General features: G+C 39.1%; 1 protein-coding gene across 1 annotated transcript in view; it reads left to right on the top strand.

Moving 5' to 3' along the window:
- MED13 (mediator complex subunit 13) overlaps positions 1 to 12257 on the top strand; it is a 105400-nt gene that overhangs the window by 89735 nt on the left and 3408 nt on the right. The window contains exons 20-26 of the mRNA XM_049764678.1: positions 855 to 1314; positions 3266 to 3485; positions 5191 to 5382; positions 5714 to 5937; positions 9791 to 9933; positions 11376 to 11534; positions 11636 to 11821. Of these exons, the coding sequence (XP_049620635.1) occupies positions 855 to 1314; positions 3266 to 3485; positions 5191 to 5382; positions 5714 to 5937; positions 9791 to 9933; positions 11376 to 11534; positions 11636 to 11821 (1584 nt within the window). The remainder of the gene's footprint in view (positions 1 to 854; positions 1315 to 3265; positions 3486 to 5190; positions 5383 to 5713; positions 5938 to 9790; positions 9934 to 11375; positions 11535 to 11635; positions 11822 to 12257) is intronic.

Raw genomic sequence — 12257 nt, 5'->3', positions numbered from 1 at the left:
ATACATTTATTAAAAATGTTTAGGAAATAGAATTTTGTTGCCCTTGCATAGAAATCATTTATTTTGTAAGCAAATGGTGTTTGTTTTTTTTTAATATTTTTTAGTTTTGTTTAGTTTCTTCTATTTCTTTTCTTTCTTTCTTTCTTTCTTTTTTTTTTTTTTTGAGTGGTGTTGGGGCTCACACCCAGTGGCACTCGGGTTATTTCTGGCTCTGCACTCAGAAATCACTCCTAGACATGGGGGACCATCTGGGATGCCAGGATTTGAACCACAGTCTGTCCTGAATCGGCAGCGTACAAGGCAAATGCCCTACTGCTGTGCTATCTCTCTGGCCCCTAGTTTCTTCCATTTCTAACGGTCAATAGAAAGTTAGTATCTGCTACACTTTTTTTCCCCCAGTTATTGGGCCACACCAGGCAGCACTCAGAGGTTACTCCTGACTATGCACTCAGAAATTGCTCCTGGCAGCTGGGGTACCATATGGAATGTTGGGGATCCATTCAAGGTCCAAATGCCCCCTACCACTGTGTTATTGCTCCAGCCACTCCACTACACTTTTAACAAGTAGTTTAGGAAAAGTAATATCCAAAAAGACTTAAAAATTATCAGTTAAGTGCCAAAGTGATAGCACAGTGAGTAGGGGTTTGCCTTGCATGCAGCCAACCCAGTTTGATCCCTGGCTACTACCCATATACTGCTCTGAGCACTGCCAGAAATGGCCCCGGAGCACCACTGGGTGTGCCCCTCTGCAAGATAAAAGATCAATTAAACTGTTGTTATATACATAGTTCAATATAAAAGAAGCAATCGGTGAAATAAAAATTAAATATCCTGTCTGTTTTTATTATCTTTAGGTCCTTATCTTGCTTCCCAGCCATTGGACAGCTCTCTACTTTCCCAGCCAAATTTAGTTGCCCCTACAAGTCAGTCTTTGATTACTCCACCACAGATGACAAATACTGGAAATGCTAATACTTCATCTGCCACCCTAGCATCTACAGCAAGCAGCACTATGACAATGACTTCAGGTGTTGCCATATCTTCTTCGGTTGCCACAGCCAACTCAACTTTGACCACAACTTCAACTTCATCATCATCTTCCAACTTGAACAGTGGAATATCATCAAATAAACTACCTTCATTTCCACCCTTTGGCAGTATGAACAGCAGTGCTACAGGATCCATGTCTACACCAACGAGTACAGTCCAGAATAGTCAACTAGGAGGGCAACAGTCATCAGTTCTACAAACATCTGGGATTTCTGGAGAGTCATCTTCACTTCCCACACAGCCACATCCAGATGTGTCTGAAAGGTACCTTTAAATATACTGATTGTTTAAGAAATAGAAATTTGTGATGCCTTTTTTTTTTTTTTTTGTGGTTTTTGGGTCACACCCAGCAGTGCTCAGGGGTTACTCCTGGCTCCATGCTCAGAAATTGCTCCTGGCAGGCACGGGGGACCATATGGGACGCCGGGATTTGAACCAATGACCTTCTGCATGAAAGGCAAACGCCTTACCTCCATGCTATCTCTCCGGCCCCTGTGATGCCTTTTTTGTGACTAAGATAATAGTTTTGAAATCATGGTGCTTAAGTAAAAATTCATATTACATTAAAAAACAATAAGGGGCCGGAGAGATAGCATGGAATTAGGGCATTTGTCTTGCATGCAGAAGGACAGTGGTTCAAATCCCGGCATCCCATATGGTCCCTGAGCCGGGTAACCCCTGAACGCTGCCGGGTTTGACCCCCCCCACCCCACCCCCAAAAAAAGATAATAGTCATGGATTAAGCTCCTCTTGAATTTATCTTTGAAATTTGAGTTTTTAAGATGTTGAATACTTAGTTAAGCTATATGGTTCCCAAGTGGGTATCCATTTAAAATTGTTTGAGTCCTACTTGAACATTGATGGGCAGAACCTACAAATACTATGTATTTCAGAAGCCAAAAAGTAGCAGCAGCATATTTGTTCTTTCTCTCATAGACAATCTGCATTGTTTTTCGTAGGACTATGGTATGCTAATTCTAAAACATTTCTTTAATAATTCCTCTGTCCTTCTAGTACTATATCGATACTTTGGGCCATTTATTGTCCTCGTAAGAATGCTAAGCTTATGTTATTTTAGGTTTTTTTTTTTTTTTTTTTTTTTTTTTGGGTCACACCAGCGGCGCTCAGGAGTTACTCCTGCTCTACGCTCAGAAATCACTCCTAGTAGGCTTGGGGGACCACATGTGATGCCAGGATTCGAACCACTGTTCCTCCACATGAAAGGCAAATGCTCTACTTCCATGCTATCTCTCCGGCCCCGTTATTTTAGTTTTTAAAGCAGTTATTTCTTGTGGCCGGGGTACAGCTGGTAGAGTAGAAAATTGTGGTGCCCCAACTCTCTCTAAATCTAACTGAAGTATCGAAGTAGGAAATCAATGTATATAGTCTAATTGTATAGTAAAACTAAGTTTGGAAACTTGGTTTCTTCCAAGTCTAGTAGCTTTTATCAGCTTTGTGATCATGAGAAAAATCTTACGCATCTTATACTTACACAACAAGTGTTCCATCATTGAGCAACATTTCAATCCAGTGTAACTTTGTCTTTTTATTATAACTTTAAACTAAGCTCTGTGGTATTTCTGAGTCTTTTTTTTTTTTGAATTATGCATTTTTAAAATACAACTCCATTTAATACAAGGGTCTTCTTACAGTATTAAAATTGTAGGTGGAGGGGCCGGGAAGGTGGCGCTAGAGGTAAGGTGTCTGCCTTGCAAGCGCTAGTGTAGGACGGACCGCGGTTCGATCCCCCGGCGTCCCATATGGTCCCCCAAGCCAGGAGCGATTTCTGAGCGTATAGCCAGGAGTAACCCCTGAGCGTCAAACGGGTGTGGCCCAAAAACTAAAAAAAAAAAATTGTAGGTGGAGGCTGGAGCGATGTAACATAGCAGATAAGACATTTCCCTTGCATTTGGTCAAACCCAGATTTGATCTCCCAGCATCTCATACAGTCTCACAAGTACCACTAGGAGTGATTCCTGAGTGCAGAAACCCCTGAGTATAGCTGGGTATGCCACACCCCACCAAAAAAAAAAATGTGTTTGCACCATTTTCTTTGGAGAAAGATGTTCTTTTTCAGAGCTTTTTTTTTTTTTTTTTATGTCCCTCACCCACCAAAAGAAAGAAAAACAGTATATTGAAAACCCTGTTTCAATGCTATTACAACAAACATAGGTGTAATTTCTTTTCTAACTTACATTTCCTAATTCAATTTCAGCACTATGGATCGGGATAAAGTGGGCATTCCTACAGATGGTGATTCACATGCAATCACCTATCCACCTGCAATTGTTGTTTATATAATTGATCCTTTTACATATGAAAATAAAGATGAGAGCACTAATTCATCTAATGTTTGGACTTTGGGGCTACTTCGTTGTTTTTTGGAAATGGTCCAGACTCTTCCTCCTCATATTAAGAGTACTGTTTCTGTACAGGTAAGAATGATAAGTGATACAAGTTAATTTACTTAGAATAGTTTGATGTTCACAGAAGTTTCAAAGATACTGTTCTTTTTTTTTTTTTTTTTTTTTTTTGGGCCACACCCTGTGACGCTCAGGGGTTACTCCTGGCTATGCGCTCAGAAGTTGCTCCAGGCTTCTTGGGGGGCCATATGGGACGCCGGGGGATCGAACCGCGGTCCGTCCTAAGCTAGCGCAGGCAAGGCAGGCACCTTACCTCCAGTGCCACCGCCGGGCCCCTAAGATACTGTTCTATATTCAAATTAATTTTCTAAAAACCAGGTTATGTTCTATTTATATTGATATTACTTGTAATTTTATAATAGAAACCATAGGGTATAAAAGGTTAATTTTAAGGGCTGAAGCAGTAGCTCAATGGTAAGGCATGTCTGCCTTGCCTGCACTAGGCTAGGATGCACTGCGGTTTGATCCCCTCGGCGTCCCATGTAGTTCCCCAAGCCAGAAGTGATTTCTGAGCACATAGCCAGGAGTAACCCCTGAGCGTCACCGGGTGTGGCCCCCCCAAAAAAGGCTAATTTTATAATCATCTAGAAATTTGGCAAACGAAACATTTTTCATTGAAAGTACATTAAATTTTTTATATGGCTGAAGAGATAGAACTATCAGCAGGTAGGGCCTTGTATACAGTCAACCCTGGTTTAATTCCTAGTAATCCATATGTGTTTCAATTCCCTGATTCCCTCCAGAAATAATTCCTGAATGCAGAGCCAGTAGTTATCCCAGCGTATACCTGGGTATGACCTAAAAGCAAAGCAAAACTTTATATGTTGCTTTTAAAAGCCTTTTATTTATTTATTTTTTTTTTCGGATTTAGGGGCTAGGGTACACACCCTATGGTACCCAGAATTGAGCCTTATGCAAGGCGAGTGCCTTACCTGCTGTACTGTATCTCTTGACCCATAAGCCCTTTTTAAAATTTATAACCCTGGGGCCAGAGCAATAGCACAACTGTATGGTGTTTGCCTTGCATGCAACCAACACCTGACAGACTCTGGTTTATTCCTGGCATCCCATAGGGTCCCCTGAGCCTGCCAGAAGCAATATCTGAACACTCCTGAGCACCGCTGGATGTGACCCCCCCCCCCAAGTAATAGTCCCCAAAATATAAAAAAATAAAGTAAAATTTATAACACTTATTAGGAAAATACAGCATAGACCTACGTAAGCTAAAGTTCTAAACCAGGTTTTAAGTAGGAAGAGAAACAATGAGTTTTTTTGCAGAGATACTGAATTATTTTCAATATAAAATATCAAAATTAGTGACAATAATAATATGACTTCTGGATATTAATGGTGCTCAGTTACTACTCTTAGAGTTGGTGTGGGAATAATATGTGATGCCAGGGATTAAATCAGGGTCATCTGAATGAAAGGCAAACACCTGAAGCCCTGTACTAGCTCTCAGGCCCTTATAAAAATTTTAAAGGATTTTAAATAATGTATTGTTAAGTTTTACTATTGACTGAAAACTTAATAAAATACCTTTTTGGGGCCGGGAAGGTGGCGCTAGAGGTAAGGTCAAATGGGTGTGGCCCAAAATCCAAAAATAAAATAAAATAAAATACCTTTTTACATTTTAAGTTTTGTCATAAAAATATATAAACACTTGGTTGTTCTTATTTTCTTTTTGGAAATTTAATATTATATTTTTTCTTCTTAGATTGTTCCTTGTCAGTACCTGTTGCAACCTGTGAAGCATGAAGATAGACAAATCTATACCCAGCATTTAAAATCTTTAGCTTTCTCAGTCTTTACCCAGTGTCGGAGACCACTCCCCACATCAACCAATGTGAAAACATTGACTGGCTTTGGTCCAGGTTTAGCCATGGAAACTGCTCTGAAAAGTCCTGATGTAAGTTTTTTTTTATGATCATAGTTAATCTTGGGTGTTAGTTATTTTCTTTTTTTCTTTTTTATTTTTTTGGTTTTTGGGCCACACCTGCTGACACTCAGGGGTTACTCCTGGCTATGTGCTCAGAAGTTGCTCCTGGCTTGGGGGACCATATGGGATGCTGGGGGATCAAACCGCGGTCCATCCAAGGTTAGCGCAGGCAAGGCAGGCACCATACCTCTAGCGCACCGCCTGGCCCCCGGGTGTTAGTTTTTATTAACTATGAAAAAGTTTTAAAAAAGCTCTCATTTCCAATCACGTTTTTAATAAACTTATTTTTTTTACTTTACAGAGACCAGAGTGTATTCGACTTTATTCACCTCCTTTCATTCTGGCTCCAGTGAAAGATAAACAGACAGAGCTAGGAGAAACATTTGGAGAAGCAGGACAGAAATACAATGTTCTTTTTGTGGGCTACTGCTTATCACATGATCAAAGATGGATTCTTGCATCTTGCACAGATCTGTATGGAGAACTCTTAGAAACTTGTATCATTAACATTGATGTTCCAAATAGGTACTTATATTTTCTTTTGTATTGTATCATTCCATGATAAGAAATGCATACATAAATTAAAAAACTGAAATTTTTATATTGACATATAGAATTATAAGTACTTTTTGCTTTGTCGTAATAAATAGATTATATAATTAAGAGAATTACAAATAATTTTGCTTAAAATCTTACTCAGATAAAAGATAGTAAGATTCCTAAATTCTGTCATAAAGCATAAAACAGTAATTTGGCCTAAATAAGTATAACATTGGTTCCAGAGAAGTAGCAGAAATGTTAAGGCATTTGCCTTTCTGTGAGGTTTAGTCACAATCATGGTTTGTATTCCAATACCGTACATGGTCCTTCAAGCATGACACCCCCCACAAAAAATAACCCCATACAAAAAAAATGTGAAGCATGGTACTAATAAATGTCTGCAGCTAAAAAAAGAAAAAAATTAGTAGTCATGCATCTAAAGAACATTCACTCATATACTATCTAAGATAAAATACTTAAGTGTAAGAACTTTCTTGAGTAAAAATTGATTGAAAAATTCAAATTTATATTCAAAACTTAGGATTGTGAGGCTGCTTTAGAGGGGAATAGGTGGGTCACACCTGGTGGTGTACTGAGGACCATGGATTGAACTGGACTCTCCATGTAAAGCATGCATTTAATTTGCCTTTTTTAAATTGATATATGGTGATAGTTAGAGTTTGAGGTGTGTAATTTTCCCAAAACCCAATCCAGAAAGGAAGGGAGGGAGGGGAAAAAAAAAACAACAATCCAATCACCAATATTAGGAATCCAACCTGGGTAATCCACATCAAGTCAAACACCCTACCCACTGTTCTAATACTTTGGCTCCTTGGTTTGACTTTTGAGCTATTTCTCTGAACCTAGATTGTAGCTTTCATTTCAGATTTTTGTTGTATTGCAGGGGTCCTCAAACTTTTTAAACAGGGGGCCAGTTCACTGTCCTTCAGACTGTTGGAGGGCCAGATTATAGTAAAAAAAAAAATTATGAACAAATTTCTATGCACACTGCATATATCTTATTTAGAAGTGAAGAAACAAAATGGGAATGAATACAATATGTGGCCCGTAGGCCATAGTTTGAAGACCCCTGTTGTATTGGGACCAAATCCAACAATGCTTTGACATTTTTATTGGCAGTGCTCAGGAGACCTTAAAGGATGCCAGGGATCGAATCCCAGTAAGCCTGATGCAAAGGGAAATGCCCTAACAACCATTGTACTATCTCTCCCATCCTGTTTGGGGATTTTTTTTGTTTGTTGTTTTTTGTTTGTCTTTTTTTTTTGTGGGGGGGGTCACAATTGGTCAGGGGTTACTTCTGGCTCTGCATTCAGAAATTACTTCTGGCAGGCTCAGGTGTTCATATGGGTAGTTGGGGATCGAGCTGGGTCAGCCACATGGAAGGTGAATGCCCTCCCATTGTGCTACCCCTCCAGCCCCTCCCAGCCTGTTTTAACATTTTTCTTGGCAGTAATCGGATATTATGCCATTTCAAGTCTGTATGTAATCTGTCACAACAATTGTGGCTATATATATTCTCTAATTTCTTTTTTTTTGGGGGGGGGCACACCCGGTGATGCTCAGGCTATGTGGTCAGAAATTGTTCCTGGCTTGAACCATATGGAATACTGGGCGATCGAACCGATGTCCGTCCTGGGTCAGCCACTTGCAAGGCAAATGCCCTACCGCTGCTCCATCGGTCCGGCCCCTATTCTCTAATTTCTTAATAGATTTCTCTGTTAAAAAGTTTCATGGTTAGAGCTAGAGAGATAGTATAGGGAATAGGGCATTGCCATGCATGCAGCCACCTGGGTTTGATCCCCAGTACCCCATTTAGTCCCCTGAGTGCAGAGCCAGGAACAGCCCTTGAGCATAAACAGGTGTGGCCTAAAAACATAAAACTGTTTCAAGGCTACTCATAATTGCCTGAGATTGGGGCCGGAGAGATAGCATAGAGGTAAGGCATTTGCCTTGCATGCAGAAGTACGGTGGTTCAATTCCTGGCATCCCATATGGTCCCCTGAGCCTGCCAGGAGTAACCCCTGAGCGCTGCTGGTGTGACCCAAAAAACAAACAAACAAAAATTGCCTGAGATAACAAAATAAGTAAGTCCATGAGGTAATTTTCTGTTTTAAGGTTTGAATCGATCCTTTATTTTTTTTCCTCTATTTTATAGTGCTTCCGTTTCTTTAAGTTAAGAAATTGATTATGTGCAGAAATATTTGATGGTTACTAAACTTTAGTGCTGAAAAAGCAAAATATAGAAACTTCAGTTTAATATTAAGTTGGTTATGAATCTTTAATGACAAAATAGATGTTCAAAGCAATATTTTATACTTTATATCCTAGACACAGTTTTGATTTCTGTTTAAAAGAAATAATGGTCAGGGGCAGAGAGAATACAGGCAGTATAAGGTGCTTGTCTTGCTTAAAGCCAACTAGGGTTTATTTGTGGGCAATACAAATGGTTCCCTCAGACCCACTCTAGGTCATTTCTAAGCACAGAACAGGCATAGCTCTTGAGCCTCACTGGATGTGCCCAGAGGCCCGCCCCCCACAAAAAAATAAGATGTTTTACAGTTGAACCAAAGGACCATATAGGGTACAGTGGATAAAATCTGAATTGGTCCCATGCAATGCAGACACTCTGTCTACTATTCTGTCTCTTTGCCCCTTTAATTGAGTTTTTAAAGAGTATGCTCATTTAATGAATGAGAGAGTGGATAAAGAAAAATACAGGGACTGGAGTAATAGTACAGTAGATAGGATACTTGCTATGCACACAACCAACCTGGGTTCAATCCCCAGCATCTCATATATGATACCTAAGTACCATCAGAAATAACTAAGTATAGAGCCAAGAGTAACTCCTGGACATTGCTGGTTGTGGCCCAAAATTTAAAAAGAATACAGCCAGAATGGTAGCACAGTAGTAAGACAATTGCCTTGCATGCGGCTGAAACTTGAAGTGAGATAATGATTAAGAGATCTAAGAACCTGGAATGGAACTTAATAATGGGAGGTTATGCTTTGCAAGATTAACTTGTTTTGATCTCTAGCATCACATAAAGCACATTCATAAAGCTCAGCTCTAGAGTTTGAGAGAGTTGGGCTTAAATCTTAATTCTTCCTTTTACTGGCTAAATGATCTGGAGAAAATTACTCTGGTCAATTGAGCTATATCTTACTACTCTAAAATAATATCTACTTCATTAGCAAATACTGTATTTTTCACTCTATAAGATGCACATAGTTTTTAGACGAGAAAAACGAGACATCAGGAGACGGCAGCTGGGAACAACCAGTCTGTGAGGCCAAAGTATATTTACAATACACCTGTCCACAGCTGGTTAAACACATTTATAACTTTTTTTTTTACATCAGAAAATTAAAAAGAAAAAATATTTTTAAAATACTTTTTGTTAATATAAAACTAATAAAAAGTCCCCTGCACTCACACTTCAGCTCCAGGCGCCATTTGCTCCATAAGAAGCACAGACATATTTTCCCATCTTTTGAGGGAAAAAAGGTGCATCTTGTGGTACAAAAAATATGATAGGTTAATTTCTTAAATTAAGAAGCCAGGTTTTTTTGGTTTGGTTTGGTTTTGGTTTTGGGGCCACTTCTGGTGTCTCTCAGGGGTAACTCCTCGCTATGCACTCAGACATCTCTCCTGGCATGGGGGACCAAATGGGACACCGGGGGATTGAACCACGGTTCATCCTAAGTTAGTGCATGTAAGGCAAATGCCGTACTGCTTGCCCCACTGTTCTGGCCCCAAGAAAACAGCTTTTTATTATGACTTAATATTAATGACTGACTTTATTTCTTACAATAGGGCTCGTCGGAAAAAAGGTTCTGCTCGAAGATGTGGTCTACAGAAACTTTGGGAGTGGTGCTTAGGACTGGTACAAATGAGTTCATTGCCATGGAGAGTTGTAATTGGCCGTCTAGGAAGGATAGGTCATGGAGAATTAAAAGGTAAAATTTTGTAATTATATTATTTAGTACTTTTTTTTTTTTTTTTTTTTTGGTTTTTGGGCCACACCCTATGTTGCTCAGGGGTTACTCCTGGCTGTCTGCTCAGAAATAGCTCCTGGCAGGCACAGGGGACCATATGGGACGCCGGGATTCGAACCAACCACCTTTGGTCCTGGATCGGCTGCTTGCAAGGCAAACACCGCTGTGCTATCTCTCCGGGCCCATTATTTAGTACTTAAATTTCTATTTCAATGCATGTACTTTTCAGACCACAACTAAGTGCATATATACTCAATAAAATACAAAGACTGTAAAAATTGTCTTCTCTCCCATTTTTGGATCATCTAACCTAGGACCTCACACGTGCAAGATATTGAGTCATATTCTCAATTATTTAGTTTCATTTTTAAAAAGTTAAGTCTATTACAAATAATTTAAATTTTATTATTTTTTCTAAAGAATTTAAAATTTTGAAGGATTTTTTTTGGTATTTTTATAAATGTATTACCAGGCCTGGAGAGATAGTAGGGTGGGTAAGGCATATGCCTTATATGTGCCTGATCTGGTTTCAGGTACTCAGGTCCTGAGTACCACCAGAAGTAATTCCTTCGTGCAGGGCTAGGAGTACTTTCTGAGCATTGCTGGATGTAGCCCCAAAACCCATAAATAAATTCTAAAAATTCACTGTCACTTTTTTTACTTACACTGTTTACTTATCCTGCTATTTGTCATAATCTTTTCTTTTCTTTTCTTTTCTTTTTTTTTTTTTTTTTTTGGTTTTTCGGGCCACACCCATTTGATACTCAGGAGTTACTCCTGGCTAAGCGCTCAGAAATTGCCCCTGGCTTGGGGGGACCATGTGGAAGGCCGGGGGATCGAACCACGATACTTCCTTGGCTAGCGCTTGCAAGGCAGACACCTTACTCTAGCACCACCTCACCGGCCCCAATCTTATTTTCTCCCTGTGCTTCATATTCAGTTCCTCTTAACAGATTGATACATTAAAGTCGACAGGACAAAGATACTGAGTAACAACAACATTAAGAGGTCTTTTAAAATGTGATGGGGGCTTAAAAGATAGTACAGCGCTTGCCTTACATGTGGCCAACTCAGGTTTCATCCTCAGCATCTCATATGTTCCCTCAGCACTGCTAGGAGTGATTCTTTAGTGCCAGGACTTAACCCTTGGTCATTGTTGAGGGTGACCCAAAATAAAAAACAAAATTTAAAAATATGGTGATAGTGGTGATGATTTCTGTTTGAAAGATACACTAATTAAAAACCCATATGCTTTAATTTGATTCTGCAGGATTGAAACAGTGCTCATTTTAGGGCTGAATATATGGTTTCAAGCCAAGAGTATATCCCTAAATGTCACTAAGTGTGTCACAAAAACAGTTCTATTATCTGGAATATTAAATCTTTACTCTTGATACCCACAGATTGGAGCTGTTTGCTAAGTCGTCGAAACTTGCAGTCTCTAAGTAAAAGGCTTAAAGATATGTGTCGAATGTGTGGTATCTCTGCCGCAGACTCTCCCAGCATTCTCAGTGCTTGTTTGGTAGCAATGGAACCTCAAGGCTCTTTTGTTATTATGCCAGGTTAGTTAACTTAATTTTCATCAAAATTAATTCTTTATATAGTTCTGAGTTTATAGTATTGATTATTCATATATATTTTAAATGTTTATTTTTCTTTTCAGATTCTGTCTCAACTGGTTCTGTGTTCGGAAGAAGTACCACTTTAAACATGCAGACATCTCAGTTAAATACTCCGCAGGACACATCGTGTACTCATATACTTGTTTTCCCTACTTCTGCTTCAGTTCAAGTAGCTTCAGCTACTTACACCACTGAAAATTTAGATTTAGCTTTCAATCCTGGCAATGGTAAGTAAATTGTTATTTGATACATTTAAAATAAGTTTTGGCAATTATAACTGTTTATAGACTGACTTAAGGCTCTCAGAACATTTTCATTTTCCTAAAACCTGAGGGCTACTTTATTGGGGGAAAAAAATGCAGACTTTATTAAAGATCTTAAGATGGAGAGATTGTCCTGAATTTTGCATGTGGGCCCTAAAATAAAGAATAAGCACATTTATTCTTATGAGAGGTGGCAGAGGCAACTTTGAGTATACCTGTTGCCTTGATTTAGTATGTTTTCTTTTTCCTTCCTTTTTTTTTCCCCCTTTGTTTGCAGTGCTTGGGGATAAAATCCAGAGCTTCACACTTGCAAGGCAAGTATTCTACCACTCAGCCACATCCCTGGCCCTGTCTTTTTAATTATTATTATTATTTTATTTTTTCTTTCTTTCTTTCTTTC

The sequence above is a fragment of the Suncus etruscus genome, chromosome 1 (genome assembly GCF_024139225.1).
Source record: "Suncus etruscus isolate mSunEtr1 chromosome 1, mSunEtr1.pri.cur, whole genome shotgun sequence".
NCBI lineage: Eukaryota > Metazoa > Chordata > Mammalia > Eulipotyphla > Soricidae > Suncus > Suncus etruscus.
Note: the sequence above shows the minus strand (reverse complement) of the source record. Positions and strands in the feature narration are given on the sequence as shown.